The following is a 27452-nucleotide window of genomic DNA, read 5'->3' as shown; positions in this document are numbered from 1 at the left end:
AGCCCTGCCTGCCCAAGACTGCTCCACACCAACCCCGGCGCTCAGTACTGGGATATGCAGACACTCCCCTTTATTATGATCGCGAATAAGTAGGAGGAGGGAACAGCCAGTAAAGTGTATGCAGTGTGCATGTGAATGCAGGGAGTCGTTCATACAGACAATTCAGTGGTTGCTTGAAGTTGCAGCCCATGTGGGCAAAGACCTCCCCAATCCGACAGTGTAAATCAGCAATCTATTAAAGTAGTTCTATTTTGTATTTGCAATTTTTGGTATGCTTTTTCACTGGTCTATTTTGCCATATTTGCTGTAAGTTTTGAGGTAAATGTACCCATAATCTTGACCTAGGTCAGTCTAGGCTTTACTTTACTTATTAAAAAAAAGAAATATTTCACATTTCCTCTAATTACACAAGATTTTATTAGTGCCTGCTAATTTCCTAGCTATTATTAACATGTATTTATATAGCGCCAACATATTGCAGATGGTCTGGGTCACCTAGGACCCATGTCTAACTTGGTGAGTGTAAATATATCACAAAATTCTTCCTTTTTTTGTGCTATTTAAATAAACCCATATTGCCATAGAAAATACATTTGCATGAGTAATAGACCACACATAAAAAAGACATATAAAATTGCTTCAGGAAAATTACAGATAATAATGTTGTAAAATGCATAAATCATAAAAAAAAAACACCTCAAGGATCTATTCCCTTCCACTGTACCTATATTTCTATGTAAGGGTGATCATTTATTGTGACAAAGTTGGCCAAAATGTTTTATATTTTATGTTCAGAAACATATATTTTGTTTTAAAAAATACTTTAATGTTTTTTTTTTATGTCAAAACACCAGGATTTTGAAATGTAAAAAGAAAAGAAAAATAAGATCTCAGTTCAACCCACATTGAATTTGTCTCGGCAAATGTTCTGTGATCAGTGTGGCAAGGCCAACTAAAGGAATATTTAACTTGTGCCTGAAAAAATGTAACTAAAGTTCTGAAAATAAGGATTAAAAAATTGTACTAGTATGGGATCAATTATCTGGAATGCTTGGGACCCAGGGTCTTTCTATAATTACAATAATTATTTTACCTAAAAGCATATTTAATCTTATTTTTGTTTTCCTCACCTCCTAACAAACGATCACTAGAAAAGTGAACTCCACAAAGAAAAAGATTTCAGATATTATGATTTCACATAAGGAAAATCTTTTTTCACACAACTCATTTCTTTGTATATTGTGCGATAGTTACCTAAAAGCAAAGTTGTGCAATAAACACGCTAACTTATTGAATATATTGAATAGCAGGTGCAATGTATTTAATTATCATTGTAGAAAACAGATCGTTTAAAGGAGAACTAACCCACCCCCAATAAAAAAAAGCCCCATCTAATACCCTAGATAGTCCCTGCTTCCTACCCACATAGTGAATTATTCCAGAAAGTGTCCTGGGACAGCATGCTCACTTATTTATGCAGAGTAGCGCAGTCAAGCTCATGGGCTTCATCTTCCAGGTTCTTCAGTCTACTTCGGTTCTTCTTCCTTCCCTAGGCAATTCACTGAACATTTTGGCGCATGCGCGGGTGGTATGAGTATCAGACTACTCCAACTGCCAATGCGCCAAATACGGTGTTCCTTTACAGAAGAGGGCCCGGAAGATGGCGCAGAGGAGCTTCACTGTGGCAAATGGAATTTACATATTTTGAAGGTTTCTAGATAAAGTGTATTCAGATATGTAGTTCTATTTATTTGATTGTTTGACAAAACTTCCAAGTAATAAAATGATTACTGACTTCTGTACGATCTGCAGCCAACTAATACAGGTATAGGATCCTTTATCTGGAATGCTTGGGACCTGGGATTATACAGATAAGGGATCTTTCTGTAATTTCAATATCTATCCCTTAAATCTGTTAAAAATCTTGTAAACATGAAATAAATCCAATAGCAATGTTTTGCCACCAATATGGATTCATTAGCTTAGTTGCGGTGAAGTACAAGCTACTGCTTTATTATTCAACAGAAAAAAGAGAATCTGTTTAAAATTAACTATTTCTGAATAAGGAATGTCATACCTGTATTACGAGTAACATAATTAAAAGCAGAAGCACAAGCAAGGTAAATAAACCATTTTAGTAAATAGTTGTCAAAATATGCAAAGTTATGGCAAAATACAACATTAAACTTTTTTAAGTCTTTAATATCTCCTGATAAAATAGGGGATAGCCATTCTAACATCCAACCATACCTGGCTAGAAGAACATGTACATGGGTGTAGCCCTTCTTTTTCTCAGACTTCTTGAATTTCAGAAAGGGGAAGGCTGTACTAATCCCAAACTTTATGTTTAAAACTCATTAAAAGACGTTAAAGGGAATATCAGAGATCCAAAAATGAATTGTCATTCATAAAAAGTAGAGATCAAAGTGAAGGATTAGCACTGTGTCTGAAATCAGGGTGAAACGAGAATACCGTATTAAGTGACATTACTCTTTCACAAATATCACATATTGCTCTGTATAATTGTGTTATAAAATATTGGTGTTATTAAAAAAAACATATGTATGGTACAGACATAATACATTTACTTTAGAAAAGCAGAAATGTAGGAGTTCTTATTTAACAAGACAGTCAGAAAGTTCCTAGGGGTTCCTAAGAAATAACATTTAAGCTACATGTGACATCTTCCAAACACTTTTTTCAGTTTGACTGTTTTAAGATTGTTCCCCAGAAATAAAGATTTTTTTTAAAATTATTTTCCATCTTTTAAGTTTAAAGTTTAATGTCCCTGTCTATGGTGTTTGAGTCTGGCAGCTCAGTGCAGACTGTAAACTGTTACAGTTTTGCAACATTTAGTTGATTAATTTTTCAGCAGCATCTCTGGAATATTGGCAACTATTATATCAATTCTAACAGCTGCCTTTAATGAAACTCGGGGGATCTGCTCAGCAGAGTCAACAGATTTATCAACTAATGTATCAATTTAGAACAGTTTGCAGGGTCGGTGACCCCCCCTCCCAGAGCTGCTTCAGAAGGTGAAAAATTACACTTTACACTTGAATATTAGAAAACCGGTGACAAATAAAAAATAGAAAGTAATTGAAACTGTTGTTACTTCTGGTGAACTACCTGAAAACAACTAAGTGTTTGAAAGTGAACAACCCCTTTAAGGTGGCCAAACATGGGCAGATTAAAGCTGCCGATATCGGTCCTTATCTGCCCATGTGTGGGAGCTTCTGAAGGGTCTCCCCGATCAATATCTGGGCTAAATTCGACTGATAGATCGGGCAGGTTTGATTTTTCCTGCGATCAAGGACCGCATTGGCTAGTTGATACGGTCCTATGACCCGTCTGCACCCATTTCCTTTGTTATAATCCGATCGTTGCCTTTGGCGGCCATATCAGATTAAGATCCGCTCATTTGGCAACCTTGCCAAGCGAGCGGAACTTATCGTGTAAGGCCACCTTTAGCCTCCAAACTGATTATACATGTTTTAAAGATCTTGACAACACGTGTATTGTCATGGGATTGTACTGGATTTAAGATGCTAATCTTTTAACAAGCTTTAGAATTAATTTACCATAGCCTCTATGATTTTGCTCATATTGTATTAAGATTAGTGCAGTTAGTGAATCTTATTTTATATTATATGTTAATATACAAAACAAATACAGAGTTTTTATTTGGTGCCCCTCATAAAGGAACATGACCATAAATTTTAAATGTTAAATGCAACACAATCTAGATAGATTGGAAGGTCTTCCACGAGAGAGTTAACTAGTAGAGGGGTAAATGGGATAAGTTTCGATAACATGATTGATTTTTTTAGAGCACATCTGAACACTAAAAGTTTCAGAGAACATAACAATGTATAGAATTTCATAGGAGCAGAGTGCCCTGATTATGTTAAAATAGATTAGGACTACAGAAGATTGCTGGTAAAACCCATCTATAGAGTTAGGATAATTAAGATGGAGATGCAGTGAGAGACAGATGTGTGGTTTTTAACCAGCCAAGATATACTGTAGACAGACAGGAACAATGTCTGCTATGTTACCACCATATTCCATGAAAGACCAAGTGAAAGAATAGTCTTATGTTCTTAATTAATATTAGCAGAGTAAGCACAATTAAAATATGGGCCGTGTTTCCACGCAATTAGACTAGTGAACACTTGTCAGATACTTTAGAAAAATTAATTTGCAGGCTGCCTACTGATACAGAAAGATCTCTGTAAATAGCTTATGTAAATAAACACATATCAGTTGGAAGCTTCAAATTACTATTGCAGCTGTGTGTATTAGTGTGTATTAGTTGCTAACAAGTATCCTGCTTATATTGTGCCCTGATTACTGAAATAATGCACAGAGATTTTTTTAACTGGAATGAAATGTATGTGATATCTGATGTTAAATAGCCTTGGTCCTACAACAGATAATCAGTTGTATTTATTATCATACGCTATTATCATATATTTACAGGAGCTAAGAGGTAGAATCCCATCTCTGCTGTATGGAATTAACTACAACTGGTAGAATATGGGTTAACAGCAATAAAAATGTGTTCTTGCAGTTCACTTATAAAATAATTTATTACAGCTAAGGGCAGCAATACAAAGTGTGCCAGTGGGGCAAATGTGCACAAGTCAAGTGTATGAGGTCAGAGTTGCTGCTGTGTATTTCACAGGACAGGAATAGATCATCCGCTAGACAGCATGTGTGTGAGGTCATGGGAGTAGTTTATGTTATAAATAGGACATTCTGGGTGGCATCTTATAATTGTGAGTACATACATTAACTGATTAAGCTTAAACTAAAGGTACAATAACTCCATTGATACGGAAGGGAATTTTTATTTGACATATTTGCAATGTTATCCACATTAAAATTGCACAATTTTAACAACAACAAAATAATGTGGAACAATGTTGGCAACCTGGCACATTTTGTGAAATGAACATGGTAATTAGGGGGTGTAACATGTTTTTTTTTTTTGTCCTTCTTTCTATTTCTAAAATGTTGGGAGGTATGCGTCTAATTCAAGCCTTGACACTCAGTAGTTGTGGCCGATCATGTGCCTTCCAACCACTAGATGGGTCAGTCATCATATGACTACACCACAAAACTGGGAAGAACTGGGAGTTTTAGTGAACACAGGCCTGGACGTTTCTCTTATAGTATGCTTTATCCATTTACCCAATTTGTTTACCCTGTAGCTAGAGATGGGAAGCACAAGAAATGATTATAGCAGTCAAAGAAATTACCAGAAATATAGAAATTGAATGATGGCATTTTGTCATTCACAAATGTGTACAAAAGGACAACTGCTGTTGTGTAACTAAAATAGGTGAACAAAAGAGAACTCAGACTTTATAGGAAAAAAACAAAACAATGGAGTACTGTAATTGAACCTAAAACATATGTTGCACGGTTGTGTATTGGCCTGAAAAATGTTCCAGGTGCCCTTTTAAATGATATTACATTTACCTACTTATATAACTGGAAGTTTGATCTTCAAAAGGGAACTGTCAGAATGAATTGAGCTACAAAGCAGGTCACAGATGGGGCATCATGGGATGAAGATTTCTTGCCAGTGACCTTATTTACACTAAGTAAAATAATAAATGAATCATATATGTGTTAAGGTGCAGAAACTGTGAATTGCTTTATTTATTATAGTGCCCACGGGTGTCTATATTTCCAAATATTTATGATATTACTTCCAAAAGAATCATAAAAAGTGCTTATCTGGCTTCATGTTTCATGAAGAGTAATCTTTAAAATATGATTGGCCCTACTCTGCCGCAAACATGCAAGTATAGGTTATGGGACCGGTTATCCAGAATGCTCGGGACCTGGGGCTTTCCGGATAATGGATCTTTCAGAAATTTGGATCTTCATACTTTCTAGTCTACTAGAAAATCATGTAAACATTAAATAAACCCAATAGGCTGGTTTTGCTTCCAATAAGGATTACTTATATATTAGTTTGGATCAAGTACAAGGTATTGTTTTATTATTACATAGAAAAAGGAAATCATTTTAAAAAATTTGGAAGACAGCCATTCCACAATTCAAAGCATTCTGGATAACGGGTTTCTGAATAACGGATCTCATACCTGTACTTAACCTAAGATCAAAATACTAGTAACCTAGAAACATTCACTATGAATATAGAATATAATTTATTTCATATACTGATAGGGACTGATAGGTGTGGATACCATTAAAATAAGAAAAAAACTGCTGCATATGCCACATAGGCACACTTACTGCAAGTCTTAATGCCTATGTTTTGGAGCAAATCTAGCCCTGGATACTTGCTTTAATTTTGTAAAAGTTTGGCACACCATAATAATTACTGTTGCAATGCTGGGTGCTCACTGTCTATAATATATAGTATAAAATATAGAAAGTGTCCTTACAAATTTATATAACAAAGTTAATAGCACTAATTATCCATCACATAAAAACAATCTTACATTTGGTGAAAAACAAGCCCTAAATAATCTTAAAAAAGATCAAACTATTGTCATTCTATAAAATGACAAAGGGGGCCGAATTGTCATTTTGAACAGAGAAGACTATTTAATAGGAGCTAAACAACAATTCTCAGATTCCTCTTCATACGAAAAGTTAAGACAAGAATCCAACTGAAAAATATAAAGAACAATTGGAGAATTTAATATCTAATGCACTGGAATATAATGTTATAGATGAAACCACTGCTATCTTTCTCAATGTAGAACATCCAAAAACGGCGATTTTTCACTATTTTCCGAAAACACACAAACCCTCCAGACCACCGGTTGGTCGTCCAATAGCAGGGATTGGCTCCCTAGGAGAAAATTTGTGTGAATTTATAGACTACTTTTTGCAACCTTTAGTATCTAGACTACCTAGTTATTTGAAAGACAGCGGTCATCTTATACATGCCTTAAACAAATTTCATCGGGTTACTACTTATATATAGGCATCTATTGAGGTTATTTCTTTGTACTCATGCATCCCACATAATTTAGGCTTAATAGCAATTGAATATCATCTGAAGCAGTTTAGCACGACACCAATCTTATCTCTTTCATATTGCAAGCAATTCACTTTTTACTCTCACACAACTTTTTTCTTTTCAATGACGAATATTATTTACAGTGTTGCGGAACGGCCATGGGTGCAAAATTCGCACCATTCTATGCCAATTTATTTTTAGGATGGTGGGAAGAATTGCAAATTTTTCAAGATAATAATCAGTATTCCCAACATATACAATACTATGGCTGTTTTATTGACAACATTTTAATAATATAGTCAGGTACACAAGAATTGTTTGATGAATTTCTTTCTGAATTAAATCATGACTATAATCTTAGATTTACCAATGAATTAACACTTCTTCAATAAACGTTTTAGATATTACTCTTTATATTGAAAACAACTCTGTTGTCACGACGATTTATAGAAAACCATGTTCAGTCAACACAATTCTTAATGCCCATTCATGTCACCCAAAACATATAACTGATAATTAGTGACGGGCTAATTTATTCACCAGGTGCGAATTTGTGGCGAATTTGGCGATTCTCCGCCGGCGAATAAATTCGCAAAACCTCTGCAAAAATTCACTGGCATCAAAAAAAATGGACGCCGGCGTCCGTTTTTTTGGACGCCGGCACAATTTTGCCAAAAACTGTGCTGTTTTGTGAATTTTTCACTGTTTCGCAAATTTCGCGGGAAATTCACAAGTTTTTCGGCAAAGTGAAATGCCCCAAATTCCCCCATCACTACTGATTATATACCATATAGTCAATTTTTGCAATTACATCGCATCTGTAAAAAAGATGACTTTTTGTTAAATCAAAGGATCTTCACAATAAATTATTACAACAGGGTTATAAAAGAGGTATCTTAGATACAGCCCTTGAAAGAGCAGCTAAAATAAATAGAAAAGGTTTGTTTAAGAGATATAGTGCTAATACTGATAATGCAGACATCAAAATGGAAATTACGAATAATCCAAAACAAATAATAAAAAAAAGATCATTCTGAAACTTTATCATGTATATTAACATATAGTCCACAATTTAACCAAATAAAGATTATTATTAAGAGGAATCTAGTTATTTTAGAAACGGACCCTATATTGAAGCAAATCCTTAAAAAAGGACATAAATACATTTCTAGGAAAACTGAAACAATAGGTAACAAACTAACACCTAGCATTAGATTCAAAGAGCAACATACGGTAATACTTGGTTACAAACTAAAGGCTGCTTTAAGTGTGGGGCAAGCAGTTGCATCACCTGCAAATATTTAAAGAAAACACTAGATTTCACTACTTGCACCACGAATAAGACACATAAAATACAACATTGCATCAATTGTAATACGAGAAATGTGATTTATTTACTAACATGCAAAAAATGTCAGAAACAATATGTAGGTCAAACTGGTCGGAAACTGAAAGATAGAATTAGGGAACATGTATTAAACATTACAAAAGAACATTGCATAACTCCTGTAGCAAAACATTTTGCAGAGTGTAATAATAGAAACGTGTCATATTTAAGTGTAATTGGCATTGATAAAATAGTATCTAATATTGGTGGAGGAAATAAAACTTCAGATTTTTTAAGAAAAGAAGCTAAATGGATTTTTCACCTAGGAACCAGACAACCATTAGGGTTAAATTACGATTTTGATATCTCTTGCTTTATCTAACAAAAAAAAACCAACTTGTATTTATAATTGAATATTTATTGTATTTACATATTTAAATAATATTATTCTTATATTATATATAATCTGTATAAAAAATGTATATGCTTATGCTGAAATAGCTAGTTTTACTTTAGAGTAAGGCCACACTGAGTGTTTTGGGGAGATTTGGTGTTCCGGAGTGGTGCCTGCCCGTTATTCAGGTTTCTGGCTGCCTGACAATCCCCCAAAAAATGCATGCATTTTAAAATTTTGCATGTATCCCTGACGAAGACCCCATTTTGGGGTTGAAACTAGTTGGGTTTTTTCCTGCCATGCTATCAAACTATGTAATAAAGTCGATTTTTAATAGACTGGTGTGCCCTGTTCACTCTAGTTTATGGTGGATACTTGCCTGTCCAAAGAAGATCTAAGCCCCACTTAACCTCTTTTTCGACCAGACATCTGATTACCAGTTCTTAAGCAGCAGGCATATATCAGAGAGGAATCTGAAAGCCCAGAGTCATTTCTAAAAATTTCAAATCCAACACCACCGAAATGTAGCACACAGACAAATTTCATAGCTCTGGCTGGGGTCAGGTAGCTCCTAAAAAGCAGCTTCTAATCCTCTTCCAACAGTGTTGATGGAACTAGGTTTCTGATTTGCCCATCTTGTAAAATTGGTTCCCATAACTCTGTCTCCCTAACTCAAGTTTCCCATGCTTTTAGTTGGGGAAGTTGGGGAATTAAATTGGAGATTCACAATAGATATTGCCTATAGTGAAGAATTCCATTCAAACACCACTATTCAAAAAAGTATAAGGATTAAGAATGGGAGTTAAGATGCTTTCCAACAGAAACTAGTATAATAAATTATCGGAGAAGCTTGATATAGTTCAGTCTCAGGGGAGCTAGAATGACCATGTAATGCTTTTATAGTATAGAGACCCCTATAGGTCAACATAGAATGTTGGGCAGGGTCATAATGTAGGGTTTATTACCAGTTCACCCTTGAAAAATTTGACCCTGGCTACTAGGATAATGAGAAGATTTTTCAATAGCAATGCCAGAGATTTATATAGAGACGCAAATAATAACTGCCTTAAATCGGGCCCAGGATTTGGGAGTCTAAAATAAAGATTCCGTCTTGTATGTTTCTGTATAAGTGTTTCCCAAGTTAGCCCAAAGAGAAGATGTAGACTCTCCATGTAGAAGAGGAACAGCTGCCAATTAAATTTCTCAATAGTCAGTGTGGGAGGCCCAAGTCCCCAGCATCTCCAGAACTATAAAGTATAGTATGTTTAATTAAAGAAATATGTTTTGTTGAAAAGTGTCTGAAGTAACAAATTAGTTTATGGAGCAGGGTCTTCTTGATAGCCCAGATTCTCCTGATCCATGACATGTATTTACCCCAGTCCTCCAGAAAGTAGTATAATGGCAAAAATGTCAGCATGCTCATCATGTTCTTTGCTGGATATATTTAATGTGGTCATGCAGCCTAGGCTTAACATTTTATAGAAAGTATGGGGTGCAAAGAATATAATTACAGCTGGACAGAGTGAGAACTGCAAAGCACTCACAACACTATTTATTTCAAACACTAGATAAATATTGTGATGGGACCCTAATGGAAAAAGCTGGTACCCTGATAGAAGTTTTAGTATTAGCTATAATACCTGGAGGAGAGCAATACCAACTCTGCTAATTTCAGCATTCTATAAAATTAATTTCTTCAACTACCTTTCATAGCATGAACAGAGATTTAATCAAATCATAAATTAAGTTTAGCACCCTCGACACTTTAAAGACAAACTGCCATAAAAACAAAATGTTTCTATTTTTGCACAGTAAAATACTAGAATATAATTCTTAATAATCTGCAAGTACAAATTAAACATTTTTGCACTTTCTTGCTTATCTACATGGGTCACATAGTTACAAACAACTATAAAAACTACAAAATTGAAAAAGCACATATATAATTTAGTTTAACTTGACTGGCCACTTATTTCTCAGATTAGTAATATGTATACAATGCAGGATTGGGTACTATGCCCAATGCATCAAGACTGCAGTATGACTGTATATATGTATATATACATACAGTATATATTGTACAGACTGGCTTCCACAACTGACATTCAGACTTAATCTAGTTCTATCTGGAAAAAGGGTGAAAACACCAGCTGCAAAGGTAAACTGATATAGCAATTTTATTCACAGAACTGCAGCACTCAAAATTCTGTACTGAAAACCACTCACATGTCTACGATTCCACACAGCAATACAAGTTCTTAAATATCTATGAACTGGGAATTTGGTTTAGTCTGTATATTTTCTCTCAAAATAGCCTGCATTTTAGAAACTTACCTGAACCTGTGTATCCTTTCACACAAAAATGTATTATGTTTGAACAAGCAGGTACACTTTGGCTCAATTCTGTCAATGCTCTCAAACAAAAAACAGCATTTCAGTAAGTCTGAATAGAAGAAATCCTCTATCACATGCTAGATATTTCAATAACCTTTCAAGGAAAAAAACTGGCTTCCTATATGTGTTATCTTCTATTTATGCCACTGCCATCAAGCATGATATATGTTATCATTCTGGGGAAACAAGGAGTAATGCTTTGGCTTATTTCTTTGGCTTTGGTGTTACTTCTCACAAAATTGAGCTTCCTCTCTTTATACAAAGCCACTACTAATTCTTTTTATCCTTTAGAGAAGGCACATTAAACTGGTGTTTTGGCATCCGTGGCCCTCTCTTCCCTTCTTTGAAAAAGACTGAAATTCTGCAAGCTTTGTGAAACAGTGATAACCCAAAGATTCCATGCTTACACTGGCAGAATCTAAATCAGTCCCTAAATTAACAGTTTAAAAGCAAAATGAATCCACTGCTGCTTGAGAAATACACATAATGTAAAGACAAAGGAGAAGCAGGTAGAATGAGCTGGAGTATTTCATCATTCGAATGATCACCTCAATCCCTGCTTGTGACCTATGAATCTGATCACTCTTGATCTACTATCCTAGATTTCACCGCAACCCTAACGACCAAGACTGCTACATGTGGGAAAACTGAATGTTAGTAAAACAACCTATAAGAATTCACCTTTGCAACTTCACCAACCTTCCCTTAATTACTGAGAGGGAAACATCACTAATTCAACTTCACATTACTGTTACAGATCCACTGTTTCACAAATTAAATAATCAATTTAAATCCCTATTTCCCTAATTATTTAACAATATGTGTATTTTTCATACAATAACACATTTATGTCGCTAAATATGTGGCATGCACTATTTCAGATTTATTTTGGTGCTTTAAAACATTATCTCATGTTACTCAATCCCCATGGAATCTGTACTCACCACTTCCTCATCGGATAGTTCCCTGCCTTGGATGCTGCTGTTTTCTCTCACTGCTAGTTGGTGTTTTTTTCCTTTTATGTGGCTGAAGAGATACACTTCAGAGGAAATCTGCAAGGTAAAGTTTATATTATGCTTCATTATAGGATCACAATGAATCAACCCACCCATGGCATAATTTGTTTCATAGACACTGAATTTAAAGAAACTTGCTAATGTATTAAAAAGTAAGTAACACCTTACATGTAAATTAAATCAGTTTCTGATTTAAATTTGCTGTAATCAAATGCCTTAGATATTCACTGTGTGCAATGCATAGCCAAATACCTGCTGTATTTGGTTACAGACAGTTTATAGAGGTAGACAATACAGTAAGTTTATACAAGTAGACAATACTCCAATTACAGCATGGAGTGCAGTTACAGTGTATTTTTACAGTTACAGTTTATTTTAGATGTATTTAAAAGGGGGGTATACCACTTATTTTAACATTAGTTCAATTAATAGGATTTGTGTGGACATATTGCCCATTGTTTTAATTAGGATTTTTTTTATTTCTTGCACTAAAATCTGCAATTAAAAGAAAAGCAACATTCTTCCTTTTCAGATTAGCACAATCAAAACAAATCCCCAAACCACTAGTCTTCTATATAATGAGATGCCTCTTATTTCAAAGCCTAATAAAGGCTGCAGCAGGGAAGGGGCAGCATTACAGTGGTGACACATGCTAAGATTCAAGGAGATTTAGTCAGCCAGCGAAAAATCGACTCTTCTTCGTGCCTCACGAGTAAACTTCGGACGACTTCGGAAAAAGAAGCGATCCGAGTGCCATCCCGCCGGTGATTTACATTCTAGCCAGTGGGAGGCAGTTTGGGGGATTAGTCACCCTGAAGAACAGGAGATTTGTCGACGGGCGACTAATCTCCACGAATCTGAGCATGTGCCCTGACCCTAAATGTAAATAAGCTGGCGCTAAGATATAGCTTTTTACCTCTGAAAATTCAACTGCTGGATTTCAAAGTAAAACCTGTTCAATTCCTTTGTTATTTAAAGGAACAGTTTAGTGTGAAAATAAAAACTGAGTAAATAAAAAATGTTTATAATATAGTTAGTTAGCCAAAAATGTAATGTATAAAGGCTGGAGTGACTGGATGTCTAATATAATAGCCAGAACACTACTTCCTGCTTTTCAGCTCTATAACTATGAGCTAGTCAGCGACTTGAAGACTTCAAGTCTCTGATTGGTTACTGCTTGGTAGTCAGTGTAAACCAAGTGAGCTGACAAGCAGGAAGTAGTGTTCTCACTGATATGTTAGACATCCAGTCACTCCAGCCATTATACATTACATTTTTGCCTAAAAACATTTTTTATTTTGCACAGCCTATTTACCCAGTTTTTATTTTTACACTGAACAATTAATTTAAGAAGAAACAGCTGCCTACAATACACACCGTGACACAGCATAAAGTGCACTGTTTCTTGCGTTCGTACGGGGTGAGTTTGGGTGCATAGTCTGTGTTTGCATGTCTGCCGCTGCTGAGCTCTGCTGCTTTCTCCTTCCTTTGCTCAATCTGTTCCAGGTGTCTCCGAACACTTTCATCGTGCTAAGAGGAAACCGTTATATAAAGCAAAATTTTACAGGGAAATGCCACCAAAACATTTGTTTAAATAGTTTTATACTTATCTGTAAATGTAATTGCTACTAAAAGCAGTAATTTTCTGGATGTTTATATTCTCTACAGTGGACACCCATGAGACACATTCAAATATATAGAGAGTTGGGGAGCAACACAAACATGAAAAAGTTCGCCTCCAAGCCTGAAATTCAAAAATAAGTACCTGCTCTGAGGCCACTGGAAGGGGGAATGACTGCTCTACAGGCTTGTCTATGATTCCTGAAACAATGTAGCAGAAGACAGCTTATTAACTGACCAGAAGAAGACCTGAATTCTGCTACATTGTTTTAAGGAGTCAATTATATTTACAAGTTGCTTTTAATTTTAAAACAATTAAACATTATAATATAATAACAAGTTGCTTAGAAATACAATTTATTTTATTATGCAAAAATGTTTTTTGGCGGGGATCCCATTTCATTTACATTTATTTTAGTATGAAATATGAATTTTCAAAACTTTAAATTGTCTACCAATTCAGACAATTGCCTAAATACCTAATTAAAGAATAGTGAAATAAAATAATATATCTTTAAAATGCTTGTATATGCTGGTTAACAGAGTAAACCACCTAACAGTGGAAACATTTTATACACACATGGAATCTGAGAACACAAAAATCATGTTATCCAAGACAAGTCATGTAAAAAGTATAGGCCAATGCCATCTATGATGTGTATTTAGTTCTCTTTATATGTTTTGTACATATTTTTTAACAGCCAGATGTTTTTTGAAATATGATTAGATGTAGACAGCAGATTTATTAACATCAGCCTTCCTGACATTGAAGTTTTTTTTGGAGAAAAACTCTATTCGAATTTAGTTGAATTAACGTAGATTCAAAATAGATTCGAGGTTTTGGGTTAGTGATATTAATTTTTATCGAGTTTTAGATGTTTAAGTTTTTTCTTAAATGACCTCCAATTCGAGTTGTGAGTATATACAATTTTGTTGGAGTAAAAAAAAAATTCACATAAATTCAAAATTCGACCTTTGATAAATCTGCCCCTTGTATGATTATGAACATACAAACATCTGCTATTTTGTGAACACTTTTTCTCTTTCCAATCTAACTGAGTTTGTCCTTTAAAACGATACTGTGAGTGCACATATGTAAAGGGAAAATTACAAAGTCTTGTTTTCAAATTTTTCAAGTAGTCTTTAAAAGTCCTTGGAATATTAACTCTTTTGCTCGGTTACTCTGTTTTGGTTTGTATGTAGTATAGCTGATAACTAGCAAGATCAGTGGACAGGATTATTTCATTGTGTATGACTGTGTCCAGGAGTTTAATTTAGAACAGAACATCCACTTGCAGTATCATATTTTCCTACATTACATTTGTTGACTAATTCTGTAAACTATTTCATAAACATGATTATAAAAGGGAATGTTTCTTGTTATTGTGTAGAGACATAAATATTTATTTTTGAATCTGTAATGTTAAAATAGTCATAACTCATTCCTGTGCTTGCTACAAATTAATTTCTGAGATTACCTGTTATTGACATCTGTTTGTGATTCCAAACTGATATTGGTAACCTTACATTTTGCTTGTACATGAATAGGAAACTGGCTAAAGGATCATGTACATAGGATGGTTGTCAGTTACCCCTCTGAGGCAAACTGAAGAGCTTCTGATGGGTTGTTTTTTTGCCTTCAATTGGATAACCTTAGCATTGAGACAGATTTCACCTACACATGAAAGGTTGAGTTTGATGAACTAGTGTCTTTTTCAACTTATGATACTATGTTAAGGCTCATGGCAAACGGGTTTATTTTTTTCACCCCACAGGCAAAAGCAGAGAGACTTAAATTTGCTGAATCCATCACATCACAAAAGAACAAGGTGAGGAAGGGATAGCTTTGGACTGTGTGTGTTTATGTGGGCGGGAAACTCATCCCCGCAAACAGGAATCGGGAAATGCTTATATTTTTTTATGAAAGTTTTACAACCAAATGAGCTCATGTCAAAAAGTGGGGTATATTTTCCGCTTAAAGGGATACTGTTTTTTTTCCAAAATGCAACAGTTAATAGTGCTGCTCCAGCAGACTTCTGCACTGAAACCCATTTTGCAAAAGAGCAAACTGATTTTTTTTTTATATTTAATTTTGAAATCTGACATGGGCTAGACATACTGTCAGTTTCCCAGGTGCCCTTGGTCATGTGACTTGTGCTGTGATAAACTTCAGTCACTTTTTAATGCTGCAATGCAAGTTGGGGTGATATCACCCCCTCAGCAGCCCATCATCAGAACAATGGGAAGGTAACCAGACAACAGCTCCATGGTAAACATAAGAAAAGCATTCAATAGTAAAAATCCATGTCCCACTGCGACAGAAAAACAATAGCCTGTCAGAAAGCAGTTCCGCCGGGCAGCATTGGCTCTTTCTGAAGCACATGACCAGGCAAAATGACCTGAGATGGCTGCATAGACACCAATATTACAATGAAATACACTAATTGTGTTAGGAATTCATTTTATATGGTAGAGTTTATTATTTGCTGCATAAATTTTGTAATTTAGAAATAAAAACAACATAAAAATCATGATAGAATCCCTTTAACAATTTCTAATGGCAGCATTTACTAAAACTGTCTAGTGTTGAAAGTGTTTTATTCAACTGCTGATAATGTAAAGTCCCTAGCAAAGACAGACAGCGTCCCCAAAATATGTAGCTAGTGCCCCTTCTCTGTAATCATAAACATAAGCTAGTGCTGAAGGCATAAAGGGGAATTGTGGCTCTGAGAAGGAAGCCGCATTTGAAAGGTCATGTGCTAATCTGCAGTCTAACATCGCTAATTGAGTCTAACCTCAGGATGCAGTGAAGCAGTAACACAGGAGTCTGCTGGAGAGAGATCTACACACAGACACTTAAAAAAGGGGGGGTATTTGCCTGAGGCACACATATCATAAAGGGAAGGGCTCCATGAGCTTCAAATCTCTTCAGTGGTTACTCTAGAGCAGCATGGATGTGTCCTGTCCTTTTTTTTTAGCAAGTTAGATGGGCTAGATATTGCTTATCTGTTATCAATATCTGCCTTTTTAATCTGTTACATTTTGTAAGTGAATACATTGAATAGTTTCTTCAACTAACAAAATTTACACTGAAAGACTGCAGGCATTTATTTGAGCCTTAATGGAAAACATAACTAAATGTAACTCTTTCAATGCCAAGCAATGGTTTGATTTTCTCATAACCCTTGACAATGTAGTGACCATTAAATCAGAAATATTCTTCCACCCACCTTAAGTTGAATCTTCTTTTGGAGCTCCTCCATTGCTTCATGCTGAGCTGCTGTCAAAGCTGCCAATCTCTCTTCTCTATCCCTTTAATAGTTATATATACATTCAGTAGGGAAACACACTTAGGTAAAAGCATTTACAAACACTGGCAACATAATATTTTTTAGGGTCTGGCCACACAAGCAGATTCGGGGAGATTAGTCGCCCCAATGTTAGTCACGAGGAAACTTTGGAAAACGAAGCGCCACGTGTGCATTGCCGCAGGCAATTTTCATTTTAGCCGGCGGAGGGCAGGGGGAAGGGAGATTGTCGCCCGAAGAAGAGGAGATTTGTCGCTGGGGCAATCCTGAGTGCAATCCTTTGTCTGAAAATTGTAGATCACATTCATTCACTACATTTTTCCTTATGTAACTGATCTGTAAATCAGTAATGGAGTAAACACAAATCTAGATTAGTCACTGTCTACACATGCAGTATCATGCATTAGCAGTGATCAAAATAATGTACAAAATACTCCTTTGTAAAATCTCTGCTGAATACTTCACAACATTGTCCTCATCATTTCGTCATAAAAAAGTTCAACTGTCACCAGATGTAAACTGAAATTTGTTGTGATTATACACAGAAATTTTAGATATATTAACATATGCATTGTTAGAGCCTCCATCTACAAGGAATACATCTGACTGGATTGTCTTATGGGTTGACTGGTTTAGACAAAATTGTTTATTTTTATCCTGGTCTAACAGCAGCCAGCCAAGTGGAAATAAGATATCAATTAAACTGAATCAGCTACTGTGATGGTGCACTGAAACAGATGCATAATATACTGCCCAACAACATCACTGAGGTGATCGAGCAAGTCTAAAGCTGGCCAAAGATGCAAAGATATTTTCTTGTGTTGAGTGTCCGACATTTTTTGTACCATGAGGAATCTTGCAGAGATAAGATCATTTCAAGATCACTACTATTTGTCGAACATAACTTTTGTACAATTGCTGTCTATCACTTAATGGGCAAAACATCATCTGATTTGTTATTTTTCCTACTTATCTAATCTGAATGGTTAGTTGTAGATCATCAGATTGACACAAACAAAAATTTTAAATTTGCAATGTCTATTGCCATTTTAAGGGTAATATTTTCTTAAGCCGGCCCAAGATATCAATGGGTGACTGTCACTACTATTTGTCAAACATGACTTACGTACAATTGCTGTCTGTAAATTAATGGCCAGAACATTGTCTGATTTGTCTTTACTACTTTATTTAATCTGAATGGTTACTGGTAGGTCAGTAGATTGCAATGAATGATCGTTCTTCGTAGACGAGACTAATATGTGCATGTCTATGGCCAGCTTCAGTCTCCTTTAGTCACTGGCAAATTAAGACCCTTTGCATGCTTCTGATCTACATTAAGGGGGTTATTTATCAAAAACTGAAAATCGTAAAAAAAAAATCCAAATCCTATGATTTTTTCTGGATTTTGTGACTGAAAGCTAAGATTTTCTTAGAAACCCAGCGCAACTCAGAAAATGTTTCAATTGTTAATGGGATATCTGCCATTGTCTTTTACATGTTCTCGGCAGGTCTGAGTTGGAGTACAGGTTTCTATTATTGACCCTAGCAAACCCTATACGATGAGATTTGAGTTTTTTCCACAAACTTTATTACAATAAAAAACATAGAAAATGTGTACAAAGATTAGTACGTTACCTAGCTCTTTCCCTAGCAGCATCTTCTCGAGCCCGCTCTTTTTCTTGTCGTTGCATCTCTATACGAGTTTCTTGCTCTTTCCTCTTCATTAATAACTCTTCAACACGTGCCTGACGTTCAGCTTCCAATGCTCTTTTGCGTTCCTAATAACAAAATGCAATAAAGTTTTAGTTTTATAGTAGCTTAACTAGCTATTCTGTTGCTAATTTCACCTTGATTTCAAGATGGTCTTAAATGTAAATAAATAAATATATATATATATATATATATATATATATATTATTGGTTTAATGGAAATAATGGAAAGCATAGGACAAAAAGTATGCCATGAAGTACACCACTCCACATAAAAAAAAATAGTTTCAGAAGCTATAATGGTAAAAATACTACATAGTGTACCTGTACAGCTTCATCCCTTGCTTGTTTCTCTTCCTGTCTCCGCTGTCTTTCTTCCTGCAGCTCATTTAACCTTTGCTCATATTCTTTAAGCTTTGCAAGGACATCATGCCGTTTGTTCTGAGCTTCCAAGGTATTGATGAAAGCTATTTCGTTTACCTGAAACATAAAGGTACCACATCTTCAAAATCAGAGCAATCCAAGCCTCTTTATTTACTGTTGCATCCCTATACAGTATATATATATATATATATATATGTATATATATATATATATATATATATATATATATATATATATATATATATATGTATGTATATATATATATATATATATAAAATACACAAAAGCCATGAATATCTTGTAAATTATATCCTTATGAATGGTGAGTTCTGATGTCATTTCTGTCACATGACTCACCGAAACTTGTGTATTATAATAAATAAAGTACCCCCAGTTGCAAAATATGAGGATATTAGAAGTTACCTCTTGTAACGATCGCCGCCCGGAGCAGGCCCAGGAGCTCCGGGCGGCGCGTCCTCTCCTGCCGGCGTCGCTCCCAAGATGGCGGCGCCCATGGCCGCCACGTGGGTAAGCGGCGCCGGCGCGATGACGTCAGTGCGCCGACGTCGGCGCAAGGACGTCAATGACGTCGTTAAGGCGCCAAATTCAAATAAAAAGCCTGTTTAGACGCCAGGATGGCGCCCAAGTATAGGAAACCTTGCCCTAAGTATTTCCTGGGTTCCCTGTGTGCTAATATTCCTTATCCTGATTATTATCCTTGACCCCTGCCTGGCCTTTGGACTTTGCTGTTATCTGCCTGCCCCTGAACTCTTGCCTGGATTCTGACTACTCTCTGGATTAACCCCTTGGACACCGCGACCTTGCACCCTCAAGAAGGCTTCCTCCTTGATCCCGACTACCTCCCTGGAGGGAGCTCCCGGCTCCCTGACATTATACTTGGGCCATGGATCCTACTGAGGAAGCTACGCCTGATGTCGGACGAGCGCTCCGCGGACTGGCATCCCGCATGGAGGAATATGAAGCCCAGCAGTACCACATTGCACAGGCACTCGATACCCTTCTCTCCCGAGTGCCTCCAGCGCCTCCTGCTTCCCAAGCGGCTGCAAATCCTCCCTTGGCGGACGTCTCATCTAACACAGGTTTCTCGTCTGGTGAGCCTCGTATTCCGCCTCCTCCTCGCTTCAGTGGGGACCCACAGGCTTGCAGAGGTTTTGCTACACAGTGCCAGATCCAGTTCGAGTTTCAACCCTCGCACTTCCCCAATGAACGTTCCAAGGTGGGGTATGTAATGTCTCGTTTGGTGGGCAAACCGCTTGAGTGGGCAACATCTCTTTGGGAGAAGAATTCTCCACTGACTTTTGATGCCAAGGCTTTTCTGCAAACATTCCGTACTGTGCTTGATGCCCCGGGTCGGGTCACTAATGCTCCTTCTCGTCTCCTGCAACTCCGACAGGGAAACCGCAGCGTCAGTGACTATGCTATTGACTTTAGAACTTTGATGGCTGAAACTTCCTGGAATGACGATGCCTATAAGGCCGTATTCTATCTGTCTATTCGCATTAAAGATGATCTTGTCTCCAGGGAGTTCCCTGATCTGCTGGAAGATCTGATTGCACTGTCCATTAAAGTGGACACTCGTCTCAGAGAGCATCAAGTAGAGAGGGAGCATTGTAAACGATTTCAACCCGTGTTGGCACCTCGCTTCCAGAGACCTCTCTTGCAAACTCCAGCTGCTCAAGCTCCTCCTTCTCCTCCGGAGGAACCGATGCAGGTTGGAAGGGCTCGTCTCTCCGAACAAGAAAGACTCCGTAGACGAATGGCTGGCTTATGTCTGTATTGTGGCGGACAGTCTCATTTTGCGAATTCTTGTCCAGCGAAGCCCACGAGTTCTGTTCCCCGAGGTATATCTAGGGTAACACATGTAGGGGGCACTACTCCAAAGTCTCAAGAGAACACTCACAGGTTTCTCCTTCCTTTACAGATTCGCCTAGCCACTAAGACTATTGTTGGCTCTGCTTTCATTGACTCTGGAGCTGCTGGGAACTTCATGGACGCTCTGTTCGCCAAACACTTGGAAGTTCCCTTATTCCCATTGTCTACTCCTCTCCGAGTCACAGCCATTGACGACAGACCCCTGGAGGCTGAATTTATCTCCATGACGACTGGGGAATTGCCTGTGCAGGTTGGGACATTGCATAAAGAAAGACTTTCGTTCCTAATTATTTCCTGCCCATCCGTTCCAGTTGTGTTGGGTCTTCCTTGGCTGCGCCTGCATAATCCTTCCATTGATTGGTCCGCAGGACAGATTTCCCGTTGGAGCCCATTTTGCCAGCAGCACTGCCTTCCTGCTGAACCCCTCCGGAGGGTGAATATCTCTTTGTCTGATCTGAAGACTCTACCCCCCTTTTACAAGGAATTCGCTGATGTGTTCTGTAAGAAGTCTGCAGAATTCCTTCCTCCACATCGACAATACGATTGTCCTGTCGATCTCCTGCCTGGAACCATGCCCCCTAGAGGTCGTACTTATCCTCTCTCTCCAGCGGAGACCACTGCTATGAAGCAGTATATCCAAGAAAATCTTCAGCGGGGGTTTATTCGCCCTTCTACCTCTCCTGCCGGGGCTGGATTCTTCTTCGTGGAAAAGAAGGATGGAGGCCTTCGTCCTTGCATCGACTACCGGGGTCTTAATAAGATTACGGTTAAGAACCGGTATCCCTTGCCCTTGATTGCCGAACTCTTTGACCAATTGAAGGGGGCTAAAATCTTCACTAAGTTGGATCTCCGTGGGGCGTACAACCTCATTCGCATCCGTGAGGGTGATGAATGGAAGACGGCTTTCAACACTCGTGACGGGCACTATAAATATCTCGTTATGCCCTTTGGCCTTTGCAATGCCCCTGCCGTCTTCCAGGAGTTTGTTAACGATGTGTTCCGGGATCTCCTAGGAAGGTTCGTAGTCGTGTACCTGGACGACATCCTGATCTTTTCTAAAGACCTAGAAAGCCATCGCTCCCAGGTGAAGGAGGTACTCTCTCGTTTGAGGAAGAACTCTCTCTTCGCCAAGTTGGAGAAGTGCGTCTTCGAGGTGTCTAAGATCCCCTTCCTAGGATACATTATCTCTCCTGAGGGATTTGAGATGGATCCCGTGAAAGTGTCTGCCATCCAGGAGTGGCCTCTCCTGCTGTGTACCAAGGCAATCCAGAGATTTATCGGATTTGCTAATTACTATCGGCAGTTCATCCGGGGGTTCTCTTCCCACATTGCACCTATCCTGGCCCTCGTCCGGAAAGGGGGTAAACCCAGCTTGTGGCCTCCATCTGCCATTGATGCTTTTCAGTCCTTGAAAGAGGCCTTCACGTCCGCTTCTGTCCTCCGACACCCCAATCCTGAACTACCCTTCTGCATCGAAGTTGATGCTTCTGAAGTCGGAGCCGGAGCCATCCTGTCTCAGAGACACCCCGCTGATGGGAAGTTGCACCCCTGTGCTTATTTCTCCAAGAAGTTCTCGTCCGCAGAGCAGAACTACGATGTCGGGAACCGAGAACTCTTGGCTGTTAAACTCGCCCTTGAAGAATGGCGTCACCTCTTGGAGGGTTCTCTGATTCCTGTTCAGATTTACACCGATCATAAGAATCTCGAGTTCATCCAGTCCCTCAAGAGGCTAAACCCCAGACAGGCAAGGTGGGCTCTCTTCTTCTCTCGATTTAATTTTATCTTGACTTATCGCCCAGGCTCCAAGAATCGGAAGGCCGATGCCTTGTCTCGTAGCTTCACTCCGGTGGACCGCTCTCCTGAGAGACAAGAGCCAATCATCCCTCCAGTCAAGATTATTGCCTCCCTGTATCCACAGTTTGCCGACCAAATCCTGGCTGGTCAGTCTTCTGCTCCTTCCGGTACTCCCATTGGGATGGCATTTGTTCCTCCTGAGCTGCGTCTGCCTATCCTGCAACAGACCCATTGCTCCAGGCAAGCCGGACACCCTGGCCCAGCTAAAACTCTTGAACTCTTACGACGCCTGGTCTGGTGGCCTGATATCCGCAAAGATGTGAAAGACTTTGTTGCTGCTTGTAATGTTTGTGCCACATCTAAGTCAAGCCACTCCCGCCCCAGTGGGTTACTACAGCCCTTGCCAGTTCCTTCCCGTCCCTGGACCCACCTGTCCATGGACTTCATTGTCGAACTTCCTCCCTCCTGTGGGAACACGGTGATCTGGGTTGTCATTGATCGTTTCTCCAAAATGGCCCATTTCATCCCTCTGAAGAAGTTGCCCTCTGCGGTGGAGTTGTCCCAGCTATTTATCCAGTACATCTTCCGCCTGCATGGTTTCCCGGTGGAGATCGTCTCCGATAGAGGCACACAGTTTACTGCCAAGTTCTGGCGTTCCCTATGCAAAGACCTGGGAATTGTTCTTCAGTTTTCATCTGCATACCACCCGCAGACGAATGGGGCAGCTGAACGTGTCAACCAAGCCCTGGAACAGTTCTTGAGGAACCACGTTTCCCTTTGTCAAGATGATTGGTCTGATCTCCTCCCGTGGGCGGAATTTGCTCATAACAATGCCTGCCACACTTCCACTGGAAGGTCCCCATTTATGGCGGTGTATGGTCAACATCCTCAAGCCTTCCCACAAGACTTTGTGTTGTCCGATGTTCCGGCCGCTGATGACCATGCAGCCCACATGTCTGCTATTTGGGCCGCAACCAAGTCCAATCTGGAGAAAAGTGCTCTGGTTCTTAAGACGTTTGCAGATCGTAGACGTAGACCCTCTCCTCCCTACAAGGTCGGTGATAAAGTCTGGTTGTCTTCCAGGAACATTCGGTTGAAGGTACCATCTCCTAAGTTGGGTCCGAGGTTCGTAGGTCCTTTTTCCATCCTGGAGGTGATCAATCCTGTGGCTGTCAGACTTCAGCTTCCTCCTGAGATGCGAATTCCCAACGTGTTTCATGTCTCCTTGGTGAAACCCGCTACCTCCAACCGCTTTTCTGTTGTCCAGCCTCCTCCTCCTACTATCTCTGTGGATGGTCAACAAGAATATGAAGTGGAGAAGATCCTTGACTCCAGAATCTCCAGGGGGTCTCTTCAGTACCTCATCAAGTGGAAGGGCTTTGGCCCTGAAGAATGCTCCTGGGAAGGATACTCTGATGTCCATGCTCCTCGTCTGGTGAGGGAGTTCCATTCCAAGTTTCCCCAGAAGCCAAGTCCTGGTGGTCCGGAGGCCCCCCGTGAAGGGGGGGGTACTGTAACGATCGCCGCCCGGAGCAGGCCCAGGAGCTCCGGGCGGCGCGTCCTCTCCTGCCGGCGTCGCTCCCAAGATGGCAGCGCCCATGGCCGCCACGTGGGTAAGCGGCGCCGGTGCGATGACGTCAGTGCGCCGACGTCGGCGCAAGGACGTCAATGACGTCTCTAAGGCGCCAAATTCAAATAAAAAGCCTGTTTAGACGCCAGGATGGCGCCCAAGTATAGGAAACCTTGCCCTAAGTATTTCCTGGGTTCCCTGTGTGCTAATATTCCTTATCCTGATCCTGATTATTATCCTTGACCCCTGCCTGGCCTTTGGACTTTGCTGTTATCTGCCTGCCCCTGAACTCTTGCCTGGATTCTGACTACTCTCTGGATTAACCCCTTGGACACCGCGACCTTGCACCCTCAAGAAGGCTTCCTCCTTGATCCCGACTACCTCCCTGGAGGGAGCTCCCGGCTCCCTGACACCTCTGAGTTCCATGACTTGTATAAAAACACTCGGCCTTCGGCCTCGTATTTTTATATGGTCATGAAACTCCTCGGTAACTTATATTATCCTTATATTTTACAAAAGGGGGTACTTTATTCACTATATAATACACAAAAGCTAAGAATATCTTGTAAATGATATCCTTATAAATGGTGAGTTCTGATGTCATCAGTTATAAACGGTGAGTTTTGGTATTATAATAAATAAAGTACCCCCAGCTGTAAAATATGAGGATATTAGAAGTTACCTCTGAGTTCCATGACCTGTATAAGCATCAGGCAAATACTTTTAAGGCAAAATTATAAATAGCATTCAAAGACAATGTTATTGTAGATATTAAAAAAGGTTATTTTTGGGGTGTCAATATCTCTTTAAAATTATCCAAGGTTAATCCTACATTAGTTCAATTTAAAGGGGTGGTTCACCTAGGGGCCCATTTACTAAGGGTCGAAGTGAATTTGTGAATTAAAAAACTTTGAATTTCGAAGTAATTTTTGGGTACTTTGACCATCGAATAGGCAAAATTCGACTTAGACTCGAAGTGAAAATACTTCACAAATTTGACCATTCGAAAATCTAAGTACTATCTCTTTAAAAAACTTTAACACTTCGCCACCTTAAACCTGCCGAATTGCTATGTTAGCCTTTGGGGGCCTCTTAGAACCTATAGCCAGTATTTGGCTAAGTTTTGAGAAGTCGCAGGATTTTTTTGTAAAGATCGTACGATTAAATCGTTCGAATCGAAGTACGATCGTACGACCGAAATGCGATCGTACGATCTTAAAAATCCTTCCACTTCGACTTCGAATGTCGGACTACCCTATTCGATGGTCGAATTTCGAAGTTTTTTTCACTTCAAAATTCGACCCTTGATAAATCTGCCCCCTAAACATTGTAAGAATGACATGGTGTCGACAACAACATTCTAAGGCAATTTGCAATTAGTCTTCATTATTTATTTTTCATGTTCTTGAATTATCTACATTTTCTGATTTGCAACTCTCAGCCATGGAACCTCAACTAATATCTAGTTGTTACAGCTTAATTACCTAAGCAGTTTGGAAATCAGAATTGAAGATGAACAGAGAAGTACCAGAAAAGAAAGATAAGCAATTAAAAATAACACAAAAACGGAACCCTGGCAGTTGATCTGCTAACCGATTGCCAGGGCCAGTGACCTCAATAATCAGTTACAGTCTGGAAACAGGCAGAATAAGAATGCTAATAATTAAAAAACATAGTAAAATAATGGAGACCGAATTCATTTTGCTTAGGATAAGTCAATACCATACAGAAAGGTGATATAAAAGTAAAAATTCCCTTAAAGTGAGGTTTGCAAGAATCAGTCAATACCAAGTAAGATGTTTGTTAAAAACGATATTAATGACTAAGAGCTGGACATACTGATTTGTACACCATTGATGAATAGAAGCTAATATTCAGTATGGATATATTAAATGAATATATAAGTTTTTCCATATGCTAATTGTGCTCACTGATAAAATGGAAGCAGAATAATTAGGCTACTTACTGACTGGAATGAAAATGTAAATATCACATATGAATAGAATCTAGACATCACAGTACACAAAATGGTAACACCACCCAATGCCAAGGTTAGTAATTTTTAGTATGGAGAGCAAGGCTGATAAAATGAAAGTAAGCACAATACCATATTATAAATCACTAATAAAACTGCATCGATTGAAAGACATTAAAACAATGGAAACGGTTCACAAAATGCAAGCAAATGTGTTAGGTCAATGATTAATTTAATTTACAAAGAATTCCTTTAAGTGAAACCTGGTCAGCATGAGCAAATGTATACAAAGTTAGTCTAAACATTATTTTAATGCACTCTGCACCAACAGTATGGTATCCATTAATAGAATTCTGCTACCAGTCACTATAGAAATTTTTTTTACCTACAAGGTTCAAACTGTCAGCTGACCTGTTGGTTGTCTGCCTTCCTGTGGATCGTCACAAATTTAATTTTGCAAGGGATGGAACTAAATTACCTCGTTTTTCTAACCTTACTTACTAAATGGAACTGATTATGCATCAGGTCTGTGGTCTGCCGGCTGTTTTGCCTGGGTTATTGACACAGATTATATATACACAGCACTTGCTATTACATCTTATATCTCTACAGCTATAAGGTCCTCCAAGTTCACAAAAATAACACATACCTCAGGCTTCTGTTTAAAGTTTACACAAGGTGTAATCAACAATAATTACGCAGTAAATACTACCAGCTTCGCAAACTACATACTGAAGTACAGGAAGTACATCATCTTCAATATTCTCAGCAACCACAACACACACACGGAAACAGTGTACAATTTTGGATAATAGTAAAATAGTTTATTTGTATTGTGGTATACGGTTGTATTTGATGATAATCTTACCTTTGCTTCCTCTACTTGAGCCTTTTTCACTATAGCCTGTAACTGTACCTCCCTCTTAAACTCAGCATGTAGCAGTTTCTCATCTATCATTTTGCGTCTCTGCTCTAATAACTCCTCCTTCCATTTTTGGACATCTTTCTCCTGTAAATAAAAGATTACAAACATAGGCATACTTTGGAAATTTAAGTTA

The 27452-nt window shown here is 38.4% G+C and overlaps 1 protein-coding gene across 4 annotated transcripts in view; it reads right to left on the bottom strand.

Annotated features, from left to right (window-relative positions):
• The window catches only part of scaper.S (S-phase cyclin A-associated protein in the ER S homeolog), a 153039-nt gene that overhangs the window by 66778 nt on the left and 58809 nt on the right, over positions 1-27452 (bottom strand). For all 4 annotated transcript variants that reach the window (XR_005966651.1, XM_041588392.1, XM_041588393.1 and 1 more), the window contains 6 exons: positions 27263-27403; positions 19103-19258; positions 18704-18846; positions 16991-17072; positions 13518-13670; positions 12069-12176 (listed from right to left, as the gene is read on the bottom strand). Coding sequence is in view for 3 of the 4 variants with exons in the window: in XM_041588392.1 (XP_041444326.1) it covers positions 12069-12176; positions 13518-13670; positions 16991-17072; positions 18704-18846; positions 19103-19258; positions 27263-27403 (783 nt within the window). In the remaining variant the exon portion in view is untranslated. The remainder of the gene's footprint in view (positions 1-12068; positions 12177-13517; positions 13671-16990; positions 17073-18703; positions 18847-19102; positions 19259-27262; positions 27404-27452) is intronic.

Source organism: Xenopus laevis, chromosome 3S (genome assembly GCF_017654675.1).
Source record: "Xenopus laevis strain J_2021 chromosome 3S, Xenopus_laevis_v10.1, whole genome shotgun sequence".
Lineage (NCBI taxonomy): Eukaryota > Metazoa > Chordata > Amphibia > Anura > Pipidae > Xenopus > Xenopus laevis.
Note: the sequence above shows the minus strand (reverse complement) of the source record. Positions and strands in the feature narration are given on the sequence as shown.